This window comes from Schistocerca gregaria, chromosome 4 (assembly GCF_023897955.1).
Source record: "Schistocerca gregaria isolate iqSchGreg1 chromosome 4, iqSchGreg1.2, whole genome shotgun sequence".
NCBI lineage: Eukaryota > Metazoa > Arthropoda > Insecta > Orthoptera > Acrididae > Schistocerca > Schistocerca gregaria.
The window spans coordinates 248,522,122-248,548,971 of record NC_064923.1 but is presented as its reverse complement, the minus strand read 5'-3'; the positions used below and the strand labels follow the sequence as shown (position 1 = coordinate 248,548,971).

Genomic DNA, 26,850 nt, shown 5'->3' with positions numbered 1-26,850 from the left:
TACAAAAACTTAAGAGGTGTCCAATTCTGACATTGGTAAATAACAGAATGAAAATCTTTTAAAAGGTACACAAACTCAAATTATTTGAGTCCAAACAGATGGAGAAAAAGCAATGAATTTCATAACAAGTGTTTTCATATTGATTCAGGTAAAAAGTAATGAGAAAGAAATAAGGAGAGAGCAAGAGACTAGGAAATTATGCTGTAATGTGGAATCAGTTGGGTCAAAAGCACATGATAGTCCCCGCTGACCGCACATTCACACAAATGTTGAAAATCAGAACTCATAGTAAATCAGCATTTGTGATTTTCTGCTATTATAGCATATATTACAACTAACATTTGTTACAATTCATTTTCCCTTTCAACAACAGTGTACACTACCTGCATTTATTGTAAATTAAAGGTATTTTTGGTTCGCTAGTGACCATAATTACAAAAAAGTTTAAGGAGATCAGTAACTTGTATCCCATGTTTTTTGATCCCTTGACAGGAATATCTTTTTGGTGTTAATTGCTTCAGATCTTAAAGAGAACTTGTACTTTAGCAGATCAAGAAATAGAAGACATCAGTAAGCTTGGTTTAAAGTTATTTTGATAGTATTGTGTTGGGAACACTGAAACAGCCACAACGCAGCCCCACTGTTTACACTGTTCTCAAACACGGCATGAGTACTTATGTTCATAAGCAGCTGGAAATCCCCCAACTAATGTCAAACAAAAAAGGGCTGCTGTGAATGTGTGTGTTGGGGGGGCTACCAAGACTAATGTCTCAAGTGTTATCCTCCCCTGCGGATCTGATTTACTCTACAGGAAGTATGGAATTTATCACCAACTGTTCACTTGACAATGAATGGTGAGCCAGTAGTAGGGCTAGACACCCTGGACAGGTGGAGACATCAACATGTTACACCCAACTCACAATCGACACGTTCAAGGTGCTGTCTTCCACTGAAACTGAGCTAGTGAGACTTAACTTCACCAGTTGAGAAACATATTGTGTCCCATGTTGAGGGGAGGTAAACACAAAAGCATCTTGGTCTATTAATTTTAAGTAGTTCAAATGTGCAGTGAATAATGATATCCCTTAGGGAAACTGCAGCAAATCAAGGGAGGGAACACTAGGTGCAGTCAATGTGTATGTCTGAGGGTCTCAGTCAACATACAGAGGGGCTGTTTCCACGGCCACTGACGCAACAGGATGGCACCAACTCCACACTGTAGTGCACGTTGGAATAAACAATGTCTGTTACCTTGAATCCAAGGTCACATTTGGATCATTCCGGTCATTTGCAGAATAGTTGAGAAGACCAGCTCTGCTCATGAAGTTTCAACAAAGCTCACAATGTGCAGAGATGTTTCCAGCACTGAACATGGCCCTCCCGTTCTAAGTCAAGTAGAAGTCATTGATCAGAGACTTCGAAGGTTCTGTGACATGCTACGATGTTACGTCTTAGGCTTGTGTCATAGTACTGAAAACTGTAGGTTTCACCTAGATGGGTCCAGAGTGCACTATATGTCAGAAGCTGCTATCCAGGTAGCTGACTGTGTGTGTGTGTGTGTGTGTGTGTGTGTGTGTGTGTGTGTGTGTACCCATGGGTTTTTAGATTAGGCACCAAAAATTCAATCTCTATAAAAATGGCTGTAGGAGGCCACAAAATATGACCCATGGATCCAAAGAAATGCCGTCTGCAATAGAGCTGTGTTTGAAAAGTCCGTGCAAAAATAAAAACTACTTACACGTTTGGGGTGAACCTTTTTTATTTTCTGATATAGTCTCCTTTTCGACTTATACACTTTGTCCAATGCTGTTCTAATTTGTTGATCCTTTTGAATAATAGGAATTGTCCAAGTCTGCAAAATAGCTATTAGTTGCTGCAATCACCACCTTGTTTGAATAAAATGTTTGTCCTGCTGCCAGCCATTTCTTCAAATTGGGGAACAAATAGTAGTCTGAGGGAGCCAAGTCTGGAGACTAGGGGGTGATGTGAAACGAGTTGGAATCCTATTTCCATTAAATTTGTGACCACAACTGCTGAGGTGTGTGCTGGTGCATTGTCGTGATGGAAAAGGACTTTTTTGCAGTCCAATCGCTGGCGTTTTTCTCGCAGCTCGGTTTTCAAACGGTCCAATAACAATGAATAATATTCACCTGTAATATTTTTACCCTTTTCCAGTAGTCGATGAGGATTATCAATTGCGAATCCCAAAAGACAGCCGCCATAACATTTCCGGTCGAAGGAATGGTCTTCGCCTTTTTTTGTGCCAAGTCTCCCTTGGTAACGCATTGCTTAGATTGTTATTTGGTCTCAGGAGCATGGTAAAGTATCTATGTTTCAACCACAGTGATGAAACGACACAAAGTCCTGCGGATTCTTCCTGAACAGCTGCAAACCATCCTTGCAACACTTCACATGACACCGTTTTTGGTCAAGCGTGAGCAATCACGGAACCCATCTTGCGGATGGCTCTCTCATATCCAAATGTTTATGCAAAATATTATGTACCCATTCATTCGAGATGCCCACAGCACTAGCAATCTCATGCACCTTAACTCTTCTGTCTTCCATCACCATATCATGGATTTTATCAACTATTTCTGGAGTTGTAACCTCCTCAGGGCATCCAGAACGTTCAGTATCACTTGTGTCCATATGGCCACTCCAAAAATTTTGAAACCACTTAGAAACTGTTCTAATTGAAGGTGCAGAGTCACCGTAATGTTTATCAAGCTTCTCTTTAGTTTCCTGAGGCGTTTTGCTTTTCATAAAGTAATGTTTAATCACCACACGAAATTCTTTCTTGCCCATTTTTTGACAATCACTCGACTTTCTTGATTCACACGAATGCCAAACACAAAGAAATAGACCAATATGGCTGAACCTTGGTGTGCGTTATTTGAAAAGATGCTACTAACTAAACATGACCTTGATAGGCGCCGTTGGTGCCATCTCTCGGACTTTGCAGTGAGTTTTCAAATGCCCCTCGTAGTGTGTTAAAACCTTACTGGTAAACTGCTGAAACGTTTGTAATGAATTGCCAGAGTTTGAAGAGCTGCTAAAAGGCAGTGGAGGTCATATAATACTAGATACAAACAGTTAGTTAAAACTCCAATTGACTGCAGAATAATAGGAAAAGAAGATGGTGTTTATGTTGCACTAAACAAGGAACACAAATCCACCTAAGAAGAGATTGTTTGGGCAATGTAATCAAAAGCTTTAAAGAAAACTTAAGTTTGTTAGTATGTCAGTTCCCCAGTCACACTGTCATCCTCAGAGGAGACTTCGATCATCCATCAACCAACCAGAATAATTACCATTCTGAAAATGGTGGGCAAGACAAGACATCGTGGGAAACATTGCTAATTGCATTCTATGAAAACTAACTTGAAGCCCACTCATGATGGAAATATATGGCATCTAATGAGAACAAATAAACCTGGCCACTTGAGAATATCCACACTGAAACTTGTATCAATGAGCATGAGGCAGATGGACGCTGATTATCACAGTACATAGAGATGAAAATGGGGTGGAGCCAAGACGGGACTGTGTGGAGGATGATCAATGACAGTGAACCCAATGCGCCGGACTATTGTGGAGGTCGCACTGCTCATATATGGCTTTACATTACACACCACCATGTTACATGCTATAATTCAGAGTCTTGTAGTGGCAGAGGGCTGCAAATATGTGGACATGAAGAATAAACATGTAGATGTTAATAAATTTGTTTTATTTACAACACTTTAAGAGTTTTCATGAAAAGCTGTAACTTGTCAGCATACCCTCATAGATAAAGAGATAGTAATGTTATGTCTCATCATGTATTGATCTGATATGTATCAAGTAGAACAGCTTATGATGGGAAGGAGTCTTCATGGTGTACAGTCACTATAAACCAACCTCTAAAGAAAACAGTGGCCACTGCACAGTATGTGTACAACAAAGCATGGGGCTATAGATAGAAAGACCCTGCAATGTGTTTGGCTCTCAAGAGGGCAATGTATGAAACCTTTAATGACTATCACAGCAGAATATTATCAAAACTCAAAGAAAATCTGATGACATGTAAAGTCCAGGCACTCATGGCTGAGGTAGGAACTGAATGAGAGGATAGCAAAGCAAAGGCAGAAATTCCTTAATAACGGAAAATCCAGGAGTACTGCCCTAGCTTAATTCTTGCACCACAGCAAAGATGGCTGATACAGATATAAGTATCAAAAATGATGAAACACAGTTGAAACTGCTAAAACTGAATGAAGTTCTAGGGCCCAATGAACTGCCTACCAGATTTTATACCGAAATTGTGACTGCCGTAGCCCCTCTACTTCACCGTCATATATCACAGAGCCCATAAACAAAACGTCAAGCACAGTAGTTGGAAGAAAGGACAGCTCACCCCGTCTACAACAAAGGTAGCAGAAGTGATTCACAAAACCAGCATACAATATCCCTGAGATCTGTTTGTTGTACAATCCTGGATATATTCTGAGCTTGAACATAATGAGACGTCTTGAACAGAATACCTTTCTCCATACTAATCAGTTTAGATTCCAAAAATATCAGTCAACTGAAACTCAATTCACACTTTTCACACATTAAACACATTACATCTTGAAAGCTATGGATCAAGGCAGTCAGGTAGGTACATATTTCTTGATTCCCAAAAATCGTTTAACCCAGTATCACCCCTAAATTCTAAAAGTACAATTTTAAGGGGTATCAAGCAAATATTTCTTCACAGAAAGGTCATGGAATGTTATTTTGCATGGAATATCATTGACAGAACTACAAGTAATTTTGTGTGTGCCACAGTCGGGCCTTGATAAGATTTCAAAGTGGGTCACAGCTTACAAACTTACTTTATATGTTCACAAATGAAAAATTGTGCTTTTCATTGAAACAAAAAAAGACTACTGTATCAAGGTGTCACAACTGAAATAGGTCAACTCATACAAGTACCTGGTGGAACAATTTGTAGTATATGAAATAGAATGATCACTGAGGCTCAGTAACAGGGAAATCAGGTGCAAGACAAGCAGAATACTAGCAAAACTGATACAGCAACAAAGGAGATTGTTTACAAATTACTCATGTGACCCATATTGTTCAAGTGTATGGGCTCCTTCCAAATAGGGCTAACAGGTATATCGAACATATACGAAGAGGAGTAGCATAAGTGGTTACGCTGGCAAAATTGAACAGGCAGATGCATCAAGACACATACATACTAGTCCAAGAAAGTCTACTTAATGAAGTTTCACAAGAGGTATCTAGGAACATACTCTTGCACGCGCACTCAACTTGGAACTGCAAATCCAAGGTCTGTTCAAAAAATTCCCGAACTTTGTTCGCAAAATTTTTCTATGCTTACGTTTTACTTATTGTGCACGGTCTTCTTCGAAATACTCTCCCCCACAATTCATACACCGCTCTCAACACCCTTTACACTTCCAGAAGCAGTCTTGGCACACCTCTTGCCGGGTCCACAGGGGCCAGGTCTGGAGAGTTCAGAGGATGAGACAGCACAGTGATTTCATTTTTTGTGTAATAATCATGCACCAACAGAGATGAATATGTGGGTGCACTATCTTAAGGCAAGAGCCATGAACTGTTTCACCACTTTTCATGCTGTTTCCTTCTCACATTTTCTTGCAGGCATTGCAACAGGTCCCGATAGTACCAACGATTAACAGTTCGTCCCTGTGGCATGAATTCATCATGAACTAATCCTTCAAAGTAAAAGCATTTTCCTGACCCATCATGCAGACTGAACCCTGGTCTCAACATCATAACTGTGAACCCACATCTCATCACCAGTTATGCTTCTCTTAAGGAACATCTCATTCTTATTCGTGTGATCCAAAAGCTTTTCACAGATTGTGAGGCGAAGATCTTTCTGGTCTTTACTCACAAACTGTGGATCGAACCTGGCATCAGTGCGATGCATTCCAAGATGCTGAGTCAGGATTTCATGACATGATCCAACTGAAATGTTACGTTCTTCTGCAATCACTCTGACAGTCAGCCTTCGATCGGCATGCACAATTTCACTGACATCCCTGAGATGAGCGTTGTTGGTAGACGTCGAAGGACACCCTGAATGAGGGTCATCTTGAACTTCTTTCTGGTCATTTGTGAACCATTCCTATCACTGAGTATGGCTTAAGCACACATAACCGTAGGCTTCCTGCATTATTTGGTGTGTCTCTGTAGTGGTGTTCTTGAGTTTCACACAAAATTTAATGCAGACACGTTGCTCCTCTAACTCTGCCATCTCAAAATTCACTAACTATGTGACACAGCATTCTACTCAATATAGCACTGAACAACAACAACAAACAAGCATACAACAATGAAACTTCCGGCAGTTACACATTGAACACAGGTATGTGAAGGAATGCCAGCTGCATTTCATTCCAACACACCATTGGGGCAAAATTACGAATGTTCCAGAATTTTTTGAACAGACTTCATATAGCACCTGTCTTATTAAATAATACTATCAAAACACAAACAGAAAGGACAAACCATCTGAACACTTGGATAAAACATGAATGTACTTCAAAAGCAATTCTTCTGGAACCAGATGAATATTTCACAGATAAAAAATTATATGTTTACTCCAACACACAAAACGGAGAACTTTCTGGCTACTGTCATAGTACAAAGTGTATGAGACTCCATGGTAGACTGAATTCCTGACATTATCCAGAGCTATCATACAGAGCAAGACCATAGTAACAAATATTGCAACATCACATCATGTATGAGAAAATCTAGGTAATATCTCAGTTTTACTTTCTAGCTGCATCATAAAGGAGAAAATAATAGCGGAGGATTCATACAGCAACCAGTTGTTATACTCAGCAGCAGCATGTAGCCACCCTCTATCGGTCTGCTGTTGTCGACTTCTCTGGCCTAAGATATTGTTGTTGTTCTCTATTGTATACGCCCAACTTTCCGTTGTATTTACATATCAGATGGAGCAGCCACAAACATCTTCACTGTAACGGTGACTAAATCTTGGGTTTTCATAATAATAAGTAATGTTGACTTTTTGCGCAGTCGATCACTCTTCATTTGTTGCTGCATTATCGAAGACTAAATAGTTAATAACGTCTTCAGATGATAGTTATTATTTCAACTTCCTATTTCCAATGTTACTACTTATCCACACTGTTTCTGATATTGTATTATTTCTGTCTGATTGGAAATTAAATGTTAAATAGCTTTAAAGTCACAATTTACACTTTGTAATATTTCTCATCGTCCCCTACATTCCTCGGAGTATGGGACATCGGCATCATCATCATCATCATCATCATCATCAAAATTTCATAATCGAACCTTCCATAATCCAGAGATACAGTTTGCAGCTTGACTATGATTTTCATTGATTAATACATGCACTATTGTGGAAATCACTTTACTTTTTTATTAACAACATTTAATAATAATTAAATGATAGGAATGATTGAATTTGGTATATAAGAAAAAGGAGGGTTGACCCTACAATTACTCTCAGCAATTATGACAGCTAAAATGTCTGTGATTTTTATAGTGTGTCACTCAAAGATATTGTAGCAAGAACTATGGACCATTACTATACTTCGATAGAGTCATTCAAAATTTGTATGCTTTTACTTTCACAAAGTTAAGTGTCCGATTCTATTTTTATATTCGTATAGTGCACAGATCCTATTATCGGTTATTCAGCATGTAATAGAGTTCAATATTGATCACTACTTTCTCTTGTGCAAAGGGAAATGCTAGTTATATCGCACACCACAGCTGCATAGACTTATTCAGAGCACAGAAAAAAAGACAACTAGCAACACCCGTGCATGGCTTATATAACAGAATTTTGAAAGAAAAGTAGCCATGTTAAACCCTCTTTGATTTCCCTGAAGGGATACTTTGCTGCGGGTATTATTCTGATGAGAGATTATACATCATTGATTTTAATTACAACTTTCTCAATGCTATTAATCATTTCTGGTTGGTTGGTTGGGTGTGGGATTGAAGGGACCAGACTGCTAAGGTCATCGGTCCCTTGTTCCACGATAAAATCACACGAAATAAAAACTGTCAGTCGTTAAAAACGGAGAACTGAGACAAGGGACGACACAATACAAGAAAGACAGACAAAGACCAGACAAACGGAACTAAAATCACACCGAGTGTGAAGGTGGTTGGCCGACCATGAAAATAAGGAAAAGCCAACCACCAAATGACATTAAAACCCACAGTTTAAAACCACAGGCCAAAGGCCCAAGTCAATACAGGAAATAAAAGGACAAACACTCAAATCATACGATAAAAACCCCCTGCCCGAATACAACGCAACACGAGGTCCGCCATAGCAACGTCATCACATAAAAGGGCAGGGAGGGTATCAGGCAGCGCAAACGTCTGCCTGAGTCCTGTTAAAAGCGGGCAGTCCACCAAAATGTGGACCACCGTCAGAGCTGCCTCGCAGCGACATAGCGGTGGGTCCTCCCGGCGCAACAAATGGCTGTGCGTCAGCCACGTGTGGCCAACGCGCAGCCGGCAGAGGACGACAGAGTCCTTCCGAGAGGCCCGCATGGAGGAGCGCCTCCTTCACCGCCCGAAGTTTGTTGGGCGTGGGCAGGGTGCGCCACTCGTCACCCCAGGCACCAAGCACTTTCTGGCGCAAAAGCGACAGGAGATCACACTCCATAAGGCCGAGTTCCAGAGCCGGTGAACTCACTGCCTGTTTAGCCAGCGTGTCAACCCGCTCATTGCCCGGGATGCCGACATGACCTGGGGTCCAAACAAAGACCACGGAGCGGCCGCAACGGGCAAGAGCATGGAGCGACTCGTGGATGGCCATCACCAGACGAGAACGAGGAAAGAACTGGTCAAGAGCTCGTAAACCACTCAGGGAGTCACTACAGATGACAAAGGACTCACCTGAGCGGGAGCGGATATACTCTAGGGCGCGATAGATGGCAACCAACTCGGCAGTGTATACACTGTTCCCGGGTGCCAGCGACCGTTGCTCACAATGATCCTCTAGAGTAAGAGCGTAACCAGAGCGACCAGAGACCATCGAACCGTCAGTATAGGCCACGGCAGATCCGGGAAACTCGGCAAGGAGAGAAACAAAGCGGTGGGGGAGGGCCGGAGGAGTGACCGAGTCTTTCGGACCCTGTGCCAAATCCAGCCGAATGCATGGTCGGCGCACACACCAAGGGGGCAGACGGAGATTGGCCCGGAAAACAGGTGGGAGAGGAAAAAACTCAATCCCACACAGTAGAGCCCGGATGCGAACCGCGATCGTACACCCTGACCGGGGCCGCCTGTCTGGAAGATGGACGATCGAGTGCGGGAACAGGAGACGGTAGTTGGGATGCCCTGGCAAGCTACAAACGTGGGCAGCATAAGCGGCCAGAAGTCGGTCGCGCCGGATCCGCAACGGAGGAACACCAGCCTCCACAAGTAAGCTGTCAACAGGGCTTGTCCGAAATGCTCCTGTGGCGAGTCAGATCCCGCAGTGATGGATGGGATACAGCAATTGCAACGCTGATGGCGATGCCGAACCATAAGCCACACACCCATAATCAAGGCGGGACTGGATCAGCGCTTGATACAGCCGGAGAAGGGTGGACCGATCGGCACCCCATCCGGTGTGGCTAAGGCAACGGAGAGCGTTTAAATGCCGCCAGCATGTTTGTTTAAGCTGCCTAATATGAGGCAGCCAAGTCAACCGGGCATCAAATACCAGTCCCAAGAACCGATGCGTCTCTACCACAGCAAGAGGTTCACCGTCAAGGTAAAGGCGTGGCTCAGGGTGAACCGTGCGACACCGGCAGAAATGCAGAACGCAGGTCTTAGCGGCAGAAAACTGGAAGCCGTGCGCTACAGCCCACGACTGCGCCTTGCGGATAGCGCCCTGCAGCTGGCGCTCAGCAACTGCAATGCCAGCGGAGCTGTAGTAGAGGCAGAAGTCGTCTGCATACAACGAAGCTGCGACGGACGATCCCACCGCCTCAGCGAGCCCATTGAACGCAATTAAAAACAGGGAGACACTGAGGACAGAACCCTGTGGGACCCCGTTCTCCTGGACCCGGGAGGAACTATGGGACGCAACAACTTGCACGCGGAAGGAACGATACGACAGAAAATTCTGAATAAAAATCGGGAGCGGGTCCCTAAGACCCCACCCATGAAGTGTGGCCAGGATGTGATATCGCCAAGTCGTATCGTACGCCTTCCGCATGTCGAAGAAGACGGCAACCAGATGTTGGCGGCATGCAAAGGCTGTACGGACGGCAGACTCTAAGGAGACCAGATTATCGACGGCAGAGCGGCCTTTACGGAACCCACCCTGAGACGGAGCCAGAAGGCCTCGAGACTCGAGGAGCCAACTCAACCTCCGGCTCACCATACGTTCTAGCAACTTGCAAAGAACGTTGGTGAGGCTTATGGGGCGGTAGCTGTCCACCTCCAGCGGGTTCTTGCCAGGTTTCAACACGGGGAGGACGATGCTTTCTCACCATTGAGACGGGAACACACCCTCAACCCAGATGCGATTGAAAACATCTAGGAGGCATCGCTGGCAATTCACAGAGAGGTGTTTCAGCATCTGGCTGTGGATGCGGTCTGGCCCAGGAGCCGTATCAGGGCAAGCAGATAGGGCACTCTGGAATTCCCAGTCGCTGGGGCACTCTGGAATTCCCAGTCGCTGAAGGAGCATTGTACGACTCCGCGTGGCGCGTGTGAAAGGAAAGCCTCCAACTTTCCAACCGCTCTTTCTGGGAGCGGAAGGCCAGTGGGTAATTCGTAGATGCGGAACACTGAGCAAAATGCGCTGCTAACCGGTCCGCAATCGTGTCGGAGTCAGTACACACCACTCCATTCAGCGAAAGCCCAGGGACAGAGACAGGCGGCCGATAGCCATGTAGTCGCCTAATCTTAGCCCAAACCTGCGATGCAGAGGTACGGACGCCAATGGTGGAAACATACCGTTCCCAGCACTCCTGCTTCCGTTGGCGAATAAGGTGTCGGGCACGGGCACGGAGCTGTTTAAAAACGATGAGGTTCTCCAAGGACGGGTGCCGCTTATGGCGTTGAAGAGCCCGCCGGCGATCTCTAATCGCCTCTGCGATCTCGGGCGCCCACCAAGGCACAGTCCTCCGCCGAGGGGACCCGGATGTACAGGGAATCGCAGATGCCGCCGCAGAAACGATGCCGGTGGTGACCGACTGAACCACCGCATCAATGGTGTCAGGGGAAGGAGGTGCGATAGTGGCGAGAGAGGAGAACAAGCCCCAATCAGCCTTATTCAGAGCCCATCTGGAGGGGCGTTCAGAAGAGTGACGCTGTGGTAGTAACAGAAAGATGGGGAAATGGTCACTACCACATAAGTCGTCATGGACACTCCAGTGGATGGATGGTGAAAGTCCGGGGCTGCAGATAGAAAGGTCGATGGCCGAAAATGTGCCATGGACGACGCTGAAATGTGTCGGCTCTCCCGTGTTTCAGAGGCAGAGGTCAAGCTGCGAGAGAAGAGTCTCGACATCTCTACCCCGGCCAGTAATTGCGCCGCTACCCCATAGGGGGTTATGGGCGTTAAAGTCGCCCAGTAACACAAAAGGAGGAGGCAGTTGTGCTATCAATGCAGCCAACACATGACGCGAGACATCACCATCTGGCGGAAGATACAAACTGCAGACAGTAATAGGCTGAGGCGTCCCCATCCTTACAGCGACAGCCTCTAAAGGTGTGTGAAGAGGTACACATTCGCTGTAGACAGAGTTAAGGATGTAGACGCAGACTCCACCAGATACCCTCTCATAAGCTGCCCGCTTCTTGTAATAACCCCGATACCCACGTAGGGCAGGGGTCCGCATTGCCGGAAACCAAGTTTCCTGTAGGGAAAGCGTGACTGCTGATGAGTTGGCGAAGCTCAGCAAGGTGGTGGAAAAAAGCGCTGCAGTTCCACTGGAGTATCGCTTTGTCCATGTCCAAAAAAGGCGTGAAGGGGCCGAGGAGGCAGATCACGCCACTGGGTCACCTGCTGCCACCGATGGAGGACCAGTACAATCTGCTTCCATGGTGTCCGAGGGTCCGGCGAGATCCAGGTCCTCAGCAGACGCCCAGATCTCCACCTTATCCTCGGACGCAGAGCCTGTAGGGACCAGTGGGGTGGATGCCACCACGTGGTCCTTGGCCTTAGAGGTCTTCTTCTTCGTCTTGTCTCTCTGGTCCTTGGGTTTCATTGGCTGGGAGGGCTCCAGCGAGTCAGTCTCCGGGACGGAGGAGGAGAGGGAAGCCCTGCGACCAGCCGCTGGTCTGCTTTTCTTCCATTGGCTGACGTCACCCTTCCCAGAGACGGAAACCTGGGAAGGAAGGGACCCAAGGGACCCTTTCCGTGCTATTCGAGCCGGGGAAGTTTGAGGCTTCCCCAGCTTAGAAGTGGGGACAGATGTCCCCGATGGTTGGGGGGTTGCTGCTCCTGAGGCAGGTAGTGCAGGAGCAGCAGGGAGTGAAGTGCCCCCCACCATCAAGGGGGCAGGTGTAGCATTCCGGCTCTGAGAGGTGGCAGTCTGAGGGAGAGCTAATGGGGCCATAACAGTAGTAGCCGCGGCGTAAGAGGCAGTCATTCGAACAGGATGGATGCGTTCGAACTTCTGCCTGGCCTCAGTGTATGTCAGGCGGTCCAGGGTCTTATACTCCATGATTTTGCGTGCTTTCTGGAAGATCCTGCAGTCCGGCGAGCAAGGCGAGTGGCGCTCTCCGCAGTTTACACAGATGGGAGGCGGAGCACATGGAGTATTGGGATGTGATGGGCGTCCACAATCTCGACATGTGAGGCTGGAAGTACAGCGGGAAGACATATGCCCGAACTTCCAGCACTTAAAGCACCGCATCGGGGGAGGGATATATGGCTTGACGTCACAATGATAGACCATCACCTTGACCTTCTCAGGTAAAGTATCACCCTCGAAGGCCAAGATGAAGGCACCGGTGGCAACCTGCTTATCCCTTGGACCACGATGTACGCGCCGGACGAAGTGAACACCTCGCCGCTCTAAATTTGCGCGAAGCTCGTCATCGGACTGCAATAGAAGGTCCCGATGGAATATTATGCCCTGGACCATATTAAGACTCTTATGGGGCGTGATTGTAACCGGAACATCCCCCAGCTTGTGACAATCGAGTAACCGGCGGGACTGGGCGGAGGACGCCGATTTGATCAAAACCGAGCCCGAGCGCATTTTGGACAAGCCCTCCACCTTCCCGAACTTGTCCTCTAAGTGCTCGACGAAGAACTGAGGCTTCATGGATGTAAAGGATTCACCATCAGCTCTCGTACACACCAGGTAGCGGGGCGAGTATGGTTCGCTGGCATCCTTAGTCTTTCGTTCCTCCCATGGGGTAGCCAGGGAGGGGAACGATTTGGGGTCATATGTACTTGCGTTGTATTGAGCCCTGGAATGCTTAGAGACTGCTGGCGGCTGGCCGCCAGCAAGAGATGATGTACGACGCTTCATTGCAGGTCATCCGCCCTGATGCCACCTACTCCGACCAAGGGCCCTCCCCACGGGCGCCACCCAGCCTCAGCAACGACCACCTGGCAGGATGGCCATTGCCGGGAGTCCCAATGCCCCAAGGAGATAGGCATCTACTCCTTGGCATACGTGGGGAGTTAACGGCGCTGGCATCAGCAGAGCGATCCCTGTGTAGTCAGGGGGCTACAACCAACAGGGTACATGGCGGCCCCACCACAACGGACTGGCTACCGTGCTGGATTTCAGGTGACGTAGTCCAATATCGTCATTGGCGCATAAAGCGACACAGCATAGCAGACTGCAATAAACTGCACCCAAGAACAAATCCACGCCCAAGAGATGGTAGGTGAGCGGGACTGCTAAGCGATGACGACAAACCTGGCTAGAGATGGTAATGCATGATGGACACATCGCTCCTTGTAAGGCGCCCTTTCCCAATCGGCTCGCTCTTCGGAAAATTTAGAAGGATGGAGGTCAAACCCGTTAGGGGACCATCTCACAAGGCCAAAACGTTTGAGACTCCTTTTAGTCGTCTCTTACGACAGGCAGGAATACCGTGGGCCTATTCTTACCCCCGAACCCACAGGGGGGTTAATCATTTCTGATATTATCAATCACCTGTCCCCTATGTGACAATAAACCTGATACTATTGTTCTCAGTTAAGAGATTGGTTTTCTGCACTCTGAATAAGTCTACATGCTGCGGCATGTGACATAACTGGCGTTACCGTGTGCACGAGAGAAAGTAGTGCTCAGTATTATACTCTATTACATGCCGAATAACCGATAATAGGATCTGTAGACTATACAGAGGGATGTTAAACTGAATATAAAAATGGAATCGGACACTTAGCTTTCTAAAATTAAAATTGAATGTAATTTGAATGACTGTATCAAAGTATAGTAATGGGCCATAGTTCTGTTGCCATAATTGCTGAGAGTAATCGTAGGATCAATCCTCCCTTCTCTATATACAAAACACAATCATTCATTATCACTTAATTATTGTTAAATGTTGTTAATAAAAAACTAAAGTGATTTCCACAATAACGTGTGTATTAGTCAAAGATAAAATATTACGAAGCATAAATTATGACTTAAAAGCTATTTAACATTTCATTTCCAATCAGACAGAGATAATAACAAATCAGAAACAGTGCAGAAGAGTAGAAATGCAAGAAATAGGAAGTTGAAATAATATCTAATGTGCACAGGAGTTATTAACTATCTCGTCTTTGGTAATGCAGCAACAAATGAAGGGTGATCGACTGTGCAAAAAGTCAACAGTAATTATTATTATTATTATTATTATTATTATTATTTCTTTCCTTTCTCAGACATTATGTCTAGTTAAAAATGGAAAGTGACGCAGACCTCGATCAAGCGTGACTTCCTTTTAACTGTACGGTATATTTTACATTGCATTTAGGAATTCTCGGGTAATTGAACATGTATATAATTACAGATTTCTGTGGTTGTATATATACGTTTGGATATAGCTGTATTGCGTTGATGTACTGGTGGATATTGTATGGTATGACTGCTGTAGTTGATAGTATAATTGATATAATGTAAACTTTATCCTGATGCCACATGTCCTTGACTTCCTCAGCCAGTTGGATGTATTTTTCAATTTTTTCTCCTGTTTTCTTCTGTATATTTGTTGTACTGGGTATGGATATTTCAATTAGTTGTGTTCATTTCTTCTTTTTATTGGTGAGTATGATGTCAGGTTTGTTATGTGGTGGTGTTTTATCTGTTATAATGGTTCTGTTCCAGTATAATTTGTATTCATCATTCTCCAGTACATTTTGTGGTGCATACTTGTATGTGGGAACGTGTTGTTTTATTAGTTTATGTTGTATGGAAAGTTTTTGATGTATTATTTTTGCTACATTGTCATGTCTTCTGGGTATTCTGTATTTGCTAGTATTGTACATCCACTTGTGATGTGATCTGCTGTTTCTATTTGTTGTTTGCAAAGTCTGTATTTATCTGTCGTGGTATTGGGATATTTAATAATATGCTTGTTGTAATATCTGGTGTTTATGGTTTGATCCTGTATTGCAATTATGAATCCTTCCGTCTCACTGTATATATTGCCATTTCTTAACCATGTGTTGGATGTGTCTTGATCGATGTGTGGCTGTGTTACATGATACGGGTGCTTGCCATGTAGTGTTTTCTTTTTCCAATTTACTTTCTTTGTAACTGTTGATGTCATGTGATCTAAATGGTTGTAGAAGTGGTTATGAAATTGCAGTGGTGTAGCCGATGTATTTATATGAGTGATTGCTTTGTGTATTTTGCTAGTCTCTGCTCGTTCTATAAAGAATTTTCTTAAATTGTCTATCTGTCCATAATGTAGGTTTTTTATGTTGATAAATCCCCTTCTTCCTTCCTTTCTGCTTAATGTGAATCTTTCTGTTGCTGAAAGTATGTGATGTATTCTATATTTGTGGCATTGTGATCGTGTAAGTGTATTGAGTGCTTCTAGTTCTGTGTTACTCCATTTCACTACTCCAAATGAATAGGTCAATATTGGTATAGCATAAGTATTTATAGCTTTTGTCTTGTTTCTTGCTGTCAATTCTGTTTTCAGTATTTTTGTTAGTTTTTGTCTATATTTTTCTTTTAGTCCTTTCACACATGTGTGTGTGTGTGTGTGTGTGTGTGTGTGTGTGTGTGTGTGTGTGTGTGTGCGCGCGCGTGTACACCTGCCCTTTTTTTCCCCTAAGGGAAGTCTTTCCGCTCCCGGGATTGGAATGACTCCTTACCCTCTTCCGCTCCCGGGATTGGAATGACTCCTTACCCTCTCCCTTAAAACCCACATCCTTTCGTCTTTCCCTCTCCTTCCTGAAGAAGCAACCATCGGTTGCGAAAGCTAGTAATTCTGTGTGTATGTTTGTGTGTTTTGTTCATGTGCCTGTTAAATAATTTAGTTAGATGTGAATGTGTTGAGGTGAACTTCTTTAGCCAGAAATTTGCTATTTTATCTTTTCCGGGGGCTTTCCAATTGTGCATAGAATTAATTGCTCGGGTGACTTCATGTTGCAAAATTATCACTTCAGGCATTTGTGGTATCATCTTGTATGTGTCTGTTTCTGCTTGTATCTGCCGTGCATGTCTGTTATGTTGTACTGGGTTTGACCATATGTTGCCCCAGAAGTGTTCCATGTCTGTTATGTTTGGTGGATTGTCTATTTTAATGTGTGTGTTATCTATTGTCTGGTAAAATTTCTTTTGTTTGTGTTGAATGTTTGGTTTTGTTTCCCTCTATTTTCACCTTTTTTGTATCTTCTAAGTCGTTTGGCCAATGCTTGTAATTTCTGCTTCTTTTCATCTAATTGCTCTATCGCTTCTTGTTGTGAGATTTTACCTAACCTTTTTAGTTTTTTTTTTTCTTCTGACATTTGATGTCTTATAAATTGTTTTAGCTGTCCAATGTTTTTTCTCAGTATTTCTATTCTGATCTGTAGCCTGTGTTGACATGCTGGTTTTGTGTGTTTCTTCTGTGTGTTGGTTGGTTCTGATCTCTGCCTAGTGTGTATATTTAGTGTAGTGAGTGCTCCTATATAAACCAGTAGTTGTAACTCTTCCATAGTTGTGTTTTCATTTATTTTGTTGTGTATGATTGTGTTGATAGTATTTATTGTTGTTTCGACTTGTGGGTTATTTGGGGGTCTATGCAAGGATGCTCTAATGTCTGTATTTTGTCTTTGTATTCTATATATGTCAGCTGAAATTTTTCCTCTATGTCTAACATGTGTGTCACTTCGTGTTCTATTTTTACTTGTTCTGGTGGCAGTCTTAAGATTTCGTTTTCCTCTGGTTGTTTAATTGATGTGTGTTGTTCTTTGTTTGTTTGCTCTGGGATGTTTGAGTTCATTACTGTATTTTCTTCTTCTTCTGATTGCACATTATTTTGTTCCAGTATTTGTTGTACTTGTTGTTTGATGTTTTCTAATTCTGACTGGGGTATCCTGTTATTTTTGATTATTACACGGATCTGATCAGCTAGTCGTCGTTCTGTTAAAAATTTTAATTCTGGGTATCTGGTAATAAATGTTGTGTATACTTGTGATCTGTATCCAGTTGTGTTGGTTCCTAGGTTTGTTGCTTGGTAATAACAGAACATGAGGTGCCGATTAACTTCATCTGACCATCTCATCCTCTGCATATCCTGCAAAACACCTCTATTTGGATTTAAATCATTTTCCAGTTGGCTAGCAGTGTCGTTACCATTGTGGGCGGGCATAGGGTTCAAGTGTCGTCCCCGACCATGACGGCGCTTGTCCGAGGCTTCTTTAGTTGTGTCCTGAACCAACTAATCACACTAAAAGGGGGGTTAGCCCTATTAGTGGTTTGTTCTTTTCGTCACCTTTTACGACTGGCAGAACATACCGGAGGCCTATTCTTTTCCCGGGCCTCCACAGCGATTATTATTATTATTATTATTATTATTATTATGAAAACTCAAAACGTAGTCGTCATTACAGTGAAGATGTTTGTGGCTGTTCCATCCAATGTGTAGATACAACAAAAAGCCAGGCATACACAGTAGATAACAACATTGATGTCTTACGTCAGAGAAGTCAACAACAGCAAACTGACAGAGGGCAGCTAAAACCACCACCACCACCACCACCACCACCACCACCACCACCACCACCAACCAAGAACGCCTGCAGAAGGCAAGCCCCACCTCAGTACTTATTGGCAGTAATTGGCAGCTGAAGATGTTGAATACATGTTCAGTGAAATATTGTTGAATTTATGCAATGTAATCAAGCAGCAGACCAAAACCCATGTGTGATTGTAGGGCATTGTGTATTAGGCTCTTTAAAGGTCCTTACTAAAATATATGGAGGTGAGTGTGGTTAAAAAAGGGGTTAAAATTTTCTTTGTCAAGCTCAATCAGTCAAGTGTATGCACACACAATCTGCATGATAAAAGATAGACTATGTTAGATATTTAAAAAAACTGATATATCAATAATCTACAACAGAAATGTGTGCCTGTAAAATCACTTATGAAAAAATGAAAGAGTGACCCACTGTGCTACACATGAGATTTCTAACCTAACATAGACTAACAACACTGGCAGAAAGTGCAAAATTTCTAAGCAGGCAAGGTTGTATCACAAAGGCTGTAGAAGCATGCATGACTAGAAAAGGATACATGCTGTCTGTATATAAAAAAAAGACTACTGGAGAAAAGAGAAGCATCTGTATGAATAGAAAGAGCTCAGATAAAAGCAAATACTAAGCAAAGAAAAGATTACTGAAAAGTGGACAGAATACATAGAAGGGATGTACCAGGAAATGAACTTACCATATTTATTCGAATCTAAGCCGCACTTTTTTTCTGGTTTTTGTAATCCAAAAAACTGCCTGAGTCTTAGAATCGAGTTAAAAGTAAGTGGAAATTCTGAAAAATGTTGGTAGGTGCTGCTACAACTAACTTCTGCCATCGAATATATGTAGCACTACACAGTCGTGCTTTGCACGCACTAAGATAAATACTGGTGCCAAAACCTCTGCGTCAGTAAATAAATTAAAAGAAAAGGTAGAAGAATGTAAACATTATGCCATGTATGCTATGGTGTTTGCTGCTATCTCATTTAAATCCTGTCTACCTAGTAAACTACGAAAATAGAGCGAGACAACAGCAAACGTGGAAGAATATACTGTACATATCATGTCATGTTTATATTCGTATTACTCTTATGCTGAATAGTGATACAGTTAGAAATGAAGCACAGCAACTGACTAGATTTTTAAATCTAAGATGAATCTAATTTCTGTGCAGAATGTAATGTACTTAAGAGGCGTCTGCAAAGATTTTCAAACACAGAAAAATTTTTGCTCAACTTTCGTTCAGAGCATCTTCTATTGTACAAAGTCTATTATTTGGTTCTTGTTGACCATTACCAAAGAAAGCTGCAGTGTAAGTAAGAACAAATAGCAGTCTTTCAACATTGTTTTGCTTATGAGACAATTCCTCTTTTTTTTATTGTAAGCCACAGTAGTGCGCACAGAAGCAATCCATGCCGCGAGCGGCGACAGGCTGTAAACACTCATTATCAGAGTACGACAAAGAATGCATAACACAGTACAATAATGCATTTTAAGCTTAGACTGAGGTAAACACCTATAACAAAGAGAATGGCACTTATCAGATCAAAGCAAAATAAGCAATCGATTCAAACCAGACAAAGCACGTGAAAAAGGAAGGGTACCCGTATAAATACGGACGGAGCGTCTGACACATAGCAATGGCTACTTGGTAAAGCTTAACTGTTGAGCTTACGACTCAAACCAAACTACTGTAGCTGTATCTTCATCCATTCGACCTCAATTGTGTATCACGTTACAATGGACCAACTTTATTTCGATTTGGAGTTGCGGTCTAAAACTTTTCTGTCCCCTTGAATTTCGAGTCTCAAATTTCAGGTGCGGTTTAGATTTGGGACAATTTTTTTTCCTTGACTTCGAGTCTAATTTTTCAGGTGCAGCTTAGATTCGAGTATATACAATAATATATTATGCAAAGGGAAAAGGAGCACATGACGATGAGATGAAAAGTGTGGTGCTGTGAGAACAATTGAATGTAGCACTGAAAGACCCAATCCAAAATAAGGCCCCTCCAGGGGATGACATACACTCTGTTACTGAGATCTTGAGAGAGCTAGCCAGGGAAAAACTATTCCATTTAATGTGCAAGATATGTGTGATGGCAAAATTCCCACAGACTTCATGAAGAATGTAATAATTCTAGTTACAAGGAATGCAGGTGTTGACATTAGTGAACATTACTGAACTATCAGTTTTATGTCATGGTTGCAAAATACTGACAATTTTTACTGTTAATCAAACAGCTATTATTCAAAGCAAAGGCACACACTGTAGATCATAGTGTAAGTGCATAGTTTAAGTCTTAAATTAATTGCATATTTCTATATTTAAGAGGTGTATTATTGCGTTATAGTAACAGTAACATGTACATTTGTGCCACATGAACAACTGGTCAAACCAGCACTCCACAGATGTTATTCTATGCACTAAGCTATGGCTCACTAGCCACAGATGTGGGGATCGACACCAGAGGCCCCACCATCAGCCACCAGCACAAGTCTACAGCATCGGCTGTGCAAATCAACTCAAAACTAGCACTACTGACACTAGTGCTGTCTACGCTTGTCTGTATATAGGCAGATGCAAGACTCCTGATCTCAGTTTGCACCTTGCTGTCAACTATTAAGAACTGTCAAGATCTGAATGTTGTTATGCTACCAACTTTGTGGGGTCTTCAGGCAGTTTCATGTTATTGTATACTCTGCCATTATGTGCTGTACCAAATTCATAAACCATTGTTCACTTGTGTTGTGTGCCCCAGCAGTATAGTACAACTTTTAGTAATGGTAACATATACACAGTCTGTAGTGCAGTAGTCATTTATTTGTTTGTTTGTTTGTTTGCTTTGGATGGTCGGTAACTGGGATGACTACAGCTCAGTCAGTTGCCAGCCGCTGTTGGTGAATCACCAGGAGACTAACAAGTCACACATTCAGCTCTTTGTGTTTGTTTTCATAGTTTAATTATCAAGTCGGTAGTAGTAGGATGGATAGGGTGTGTGCTTGCTGTATGCAGACACATCTGGAGCTTGTTGCAGTCCACAAACAGCTGAAGACATTTATGGCCATGGTCAGCTGTCTGCAAGCTGCTGCCTTTGAGTGTAGCAGCAGTGTAGAAACTGGCGCATTGTATGGGTCTCCTCGGGGGTTGCTCGTTTCGCAGAAGATCCACACTCAATGCAGGGTGAGTGACAGGTTATTATGTAGTAGATTGCATCAATGTGGAGGGTCAATGTGGATGCTGTCTGTCTGGCCATATCCATTCACTCTCTGAAAGGAGAAATGGCCACTTCTTCAGTAGGATCCGAGCAGGCACATGGGGGTGACAGGTTAACTAGCTATCGGAAGCACCAATGTTAGATGCTTCATGAAGCCCTTTAGGGTAATAGTGCCATGGCAGAAAGTATTCCAACGTACACTTAGTGTGTATGTTGTGAGGCCTCAACTAAGATGTGGAGGAGGCCCTGCTTGCGGCTGTCAAGATTGCAAGTTGCAATGGTCTGCAAGGTGTTGCTCAGGTCAGCACCAATTACACCTGTTACATGGATTTTGAGAACATCCTCAATTCCTATGTGCTGCTGGTAGAAATGGCGAAGAATGCTGGCTTCTCTAATAGGGTACAAGCAGAACAAAATTTGCAGCATAACACCAATAGTCGATAGGGATCCTTTTATTTGGAGTTGTGTGGAGGGTCTCCACAAGAGGCTGTGTTGATTCTGTGACACTCATGGCTGGAGGTTTCTCAACCTGCATTATGGATTGGAAAGTATTAGGTTCCCCATGATAGGTCATTGGTGCACTACGCTCAGGAAGCAGCTACTTGGGTAGTGGAGTACTTGTGTAGCAAGTATGGGGTTGTTTTAGATTAGGCAGTAGTTTGAGGTCCTCTGATGAAAGCTTGCCAGTAGATATACATAGAGCAAAATTAAATCCATACAAAGTAGAGACACTTTGACTGTCAAAGTTGTAAAAATAAACTGTCAAAATTTTAGTAATAACTTTCCTGAGCTTACTGCCCTCCAGGTAAGTTAACACACTCAAATTATTCTCAGGGCCAAGAGTTGGCTGAAACTGAAGTAGAAAGCTGTGAAATATTTAGTAAGGCAAGCAACATATATCAAAATGACAGATGAGACGCCACAAGGAGGAGGAGTCTTCATTGTTGTTGACCAAAATATAGTGTCTATTGGGGTCAAAATTTTGCCTGACAGTGAAGTTATCTGGACATAAGTAACAAGCATAGGTGAAACCAAGTTAATAATATGTTTTTACACCAGCCACCTGATTCTGCCACAATAGTTGTAGAATCATTCAAGGAAAGTAAGGTTCAGTAGTGCGGAAATACCCAGATCATGCAGTGTTAGTTGGAGGTGATTTTAATCTACTGAGCATAGACTGGGACGTCTATATAGATTCACTGCAGGTGTACAGGCAGTCATTCCTGTGAAGTACTTCTAAATACATTATCTGAAAACTGCCTTGAACAATTAGACAACCGTGATAGCGTCACGGAGATGTTTAGCAAACTCAAGTGGCAGACTCTGCAAGAGAGGCGCTCTGCATCGCGGTGTAGCTTGCTCGCCAGGTTTCGAGAGGGTGCGTTTCTGGATGAGGTATCGAATATATTGCTTCCCCCTACTTATACCTCCCAAGGAGATCACGAATGTAAAATCAGAGAGATTCGAGCACACACGGAGGCTTTCAGACAGTCGTTCTTCCTGCGAAGCATACGCGACTGGAACAGAAAAAGGAGGTAATGACAGTGGCACGTAAAGTGCCCTCCGCCACACACCGTTGGGTGGCTTGCTGAGTATAAATGTAGGTGTAGATGTAGATGCTTCAGAGTCACAATGATTAAATATCTAGTATGCCTAGAAATGTAAAATGGAATCAGCATGTCATGTTGGTAGGTGGGAAGGCAAATGCTTGACTATATTTTATTGGGAGAATCTTGAAAAAGTGTAGTTCATCCATAAAGGAGAAGGTGTACAGTACTCTAGTGTGATCCATTCTTGAGTACTGTTCACATGTTTGGGATCCCCACCAGGTTGGATTAAAAGAAAACACTGAAGCAATTCAGAGGCATGCTGCTAGATTTATTACGAGTATGTTCAATCAGCATTCAAGCAAGATGCTTCACGATATCAAGTGGGAATCCCTGGCAGGAAGGACGACAATGCTCTTTTTACAAGGCACTGTTACTATTGTGGAAATTTAACTGATGCTAACATATGTTTTGCATAAGGACACAAAGATAAGGTGCAAGAAATTAGGTCTTTTATGGACGCTTTTAGTGTGTTTTTCTCCCCTTGTTATGTTTGCACGTGGAACAGGAAAGGAAATGGGTATGTGGTACCCTACACCATGCACCTTATGGAGGCTTGCAGAGTATGTATGTATATGAAGCTGCAGACAGGCACAAGCTGTCTTCCATTGACCTACTTGTATGTAGGGAAGATTGGAAAGTCTAGCCACACTTTTTTTAGCAGTTCTTCATTCAAATGTACCCAGTTACTTCAGCATCATACAATAACAGACTGAGCTCTTAATGTGAAACACGTGTTCAGTCAATCTCAGAATTAATGCAAAATAACTGTAGCTTGTCAAACATACAGGGTTGTAACAATGGAAGCATATTTAACTGCAAAGTTACAGTACTCCTCCATGGACAAAGTATCTAAACTTCAACTAATTTAGTGTACATGTAGTAAAAGAAGGTTTTTATTTATATTTACAGCCAATGCCACAAGAAGTAAATTAAAAGTAATACTTACATGCATTTAACAAAACACACCAGCGGAATAACGCTGAGTTTCTTCAACAGATCACATCCTAAGAACACGCCAAAGCAGCCGAGTCCTTTGCTAAGAACAAGAAACGATATGAACCAGCTGTCCTTAGATGATGGATAAATAGCTCGTGACTCAGGTGTTTCACTGATGTATCTCCCAGGTATGCCTTTCATAGTACTACTCCAGGAGCGAATCCACTGCCACAATATTACTTGTTCTTTTGTTGAGGAACACCCTGAAATAAATAAGTAAATAAATAAATACAATGTTTATCTACTTTTACATGACTGTTACAGGATGTAATAACAAAACTATAAAACAGATATATTAATACTTATAACCTGTAAAATACTTGTGACATTTCTAGTAAACTTTGCAGCAAGCAGTGAATATGTTAAGCTTAAATGCAATGCTCTCAATAAAAATGCACAATATAGAGGCACAGAGCGGCTGGTATGCCACATTAGTTCCAAAATATTTTCTTTTTGTACTGTTCAGTAAACAACATTATGGCTTGCCAGTAGCAACGCACGACCTAAATACTGGAAAACAAAGATTCCAAGACTTACCAAGCGGGAAAGCACCGGTAGATAGGCACAATGAATAAAACACACAAACACACACACAGAATTTCAAGCTTTCGCAACCGGCGGCTACTTCGTCAGGAAAGAGGGAAGGAAAAGGAAAGATGAAAGGATGTGGGTTTTAAGGGAGAGGGTAAGGAGTCATTCCAATCCCGGGAGCGGAAAGACTTACCTTAGGGTGGAAAAAGGATAGGTATATACTCGCGCGCATGCGCGCGCGCACACACACACACACACACACACACACACACACACACACACACACATCCATCCATACATACACAGGCACAAGCAGACATATATAAAGGCAAAGAGTTTGGGCAGAGATGTAAGTCAAGGCGGAAGTGTGGAGGCAAAGATGATGTAGAAACGAATCTGCTCGAATCTGCAAACGAATCTGCTCCAGTCCTGAATCCCTGAACCATTACACCAACAACCTGAAAACAGCTTTCGCATCCCGCAACTACCCTCCCGACCTGGCCAACCTGGTACAAAAGCAAATAACCAGAGCCACTTCCTCATCCCCTCAAACCCAGAACCTCTCACAGAAGAACCCTAAAAGTGCCCCACTTGTGACAGGATACTTCCCGGGACTGGGTCAGACTCTGACTGTGGCTCTCCAGCAGGGATACGACTTCCTAAAATCCTGCCCTGAAATGAGACCCATCCTTCATGAAATCCTCCCCACTCCACCAAGAGTGTCTTTCCGCCGTCCACCTAACCTTCGTAACCTCTTGGTTCATCCCTATGAAATCCCCAAACCACCTTCCCTACCCTCTGGCTCCTACCCTTGTAACCGCCCCCAGTGTAAAACCTGTCCTATGCACCCTCCCACCACCACCTACTCCAGTTCGTAACCCGGAAGGTGTACACGATCAAAGGCAGAGCCACGTGTGAAAGCACCCACGTGATTTACCAACTGACCTGCCTACACTGTGACGCTTTCTATGTGGGAATGACCAGCAACAAACTGTCCATTCGCATGAATGGACACATGCAGACAGTGTTTGTTGGTAATGAGGATCACCCTGTGGCTAAACATGGCTTGGTGCACGGCCAGCACATCTTGTCACAGTGTTACACCGTCCGGGTTATCTGGATACTTCGCACCAACACCAACCTATCCGAACTCCGGAGATGGGAACGTGCCCTTCAGTATATCCTCTCTTCTCGATATCCGCCAGGCCTCAACCTCCGCTAATTTCAAGTTGCTGCCGCTCATACCTCACCTGTCATTCAACAACTTCTTTGCCTCTGTACTTCCGCCTCGACTGACATCTCTGCTCGAACTCTTTGCCTTTACAAATGTCTGCTTGTGTCTGTGTATGTGCGGATGGATATGTGTGTGTGTGCGAGTGTACACCTGTCCTTTTTTTTCCCCATAAGAGAAGTCTTTCCGCTCCCGGGATTGGAATGACTCCTTACCCTCTCCCTTAAAACCCACATCCTTTCGTCTTTCCCTCTCCTTCCCTCTTTCCTGAAGAAGCAACCGTCGGTTGCGAAAGCTAGAAATTCTGTGTGTGTGTTTGTGTGTTTTATTTATTGTGCCTATATACTGGCGCTTTTCCGCTTTGTAAGTCTTGATAAGTCTTGGAATCTTTGTTTCTAATATATATATATTGAATAGATAAGTTGTGTTTTGGACTGAATAGGAATGATGGGTTTAAGGGATCAAACTGCTAGGTCACTGCTCCCTTCATCCTCAGTGTCACACAAATAAAAATTTTCTAAAAGGAATGAGATGAACAGCCGAGATGACCATCATCATGTTCATCTGAGAGAAAAAGTAAAAGATGAGGATTAAACCAGCTATAAAGGTAAGGTAGGTGAGGTGAGGTATCATAATGGATTAAGTATTCAGGCCAAAAATGTCCTCTGGGGATAACGAAAAGTGGCACACCTTCTGTGCCTGATTATAAGGTCTCTGATCACTATAAAAGACCAGTGAAACAGGCAGCTCAATGAAACTTTAAGGGCAAATAATGTTAACACACTTAGACTAAAACAATAATGGATGTAAAAGAATAAGAAAATTAGAACATGGGTTCCAAGACCAAGCTACTAGCCAAGAACAGCCAGAGATCTACCATGGAAGACTGCACCTGCAAGGCAACCAACCACCCCCTGCCCAAGGGCTGGCAAGACAATACTGTCTGACCTGCAAATAACATTATAAACACTGCATCATCAGATAAATTCTAAGATTAGATGCACTGGTTGGTTTTCATTGGCTAAAATTGAGGATAGTGAGTCAGGTAGCACCAATGTCTATCTTTGATGAAGTTAAAGTGTGTAAT

General features: G+C 43.3%; 1 protein-coding gene across 1 annotated transcript in view; it reads right to left on the bottom strand.

The window, feature by feature from the left end:
• The window catches only part of LOC126365970 (zinc transporter 5-like), a 233,939-nt gene that overhangs the window by 168,916 nt on the left and 38,173 nt on the right, over positions 1 to 26,850 (bottom strand). Inside the window, exon 2 of the mRNA XM_050008767.1 lies at positions 23,952 to 24,204. Within this exon, the coding sequence (XP_049864724.1) occupies positions 23,952 to 24,142 (191 nt within the window). The 5' untranslated portion in view covers positions 24,143 to 24,204. The remainder of the gene's footprint in view (positions 1 to 23,951; positions 24,205 to 26,850) is intronic.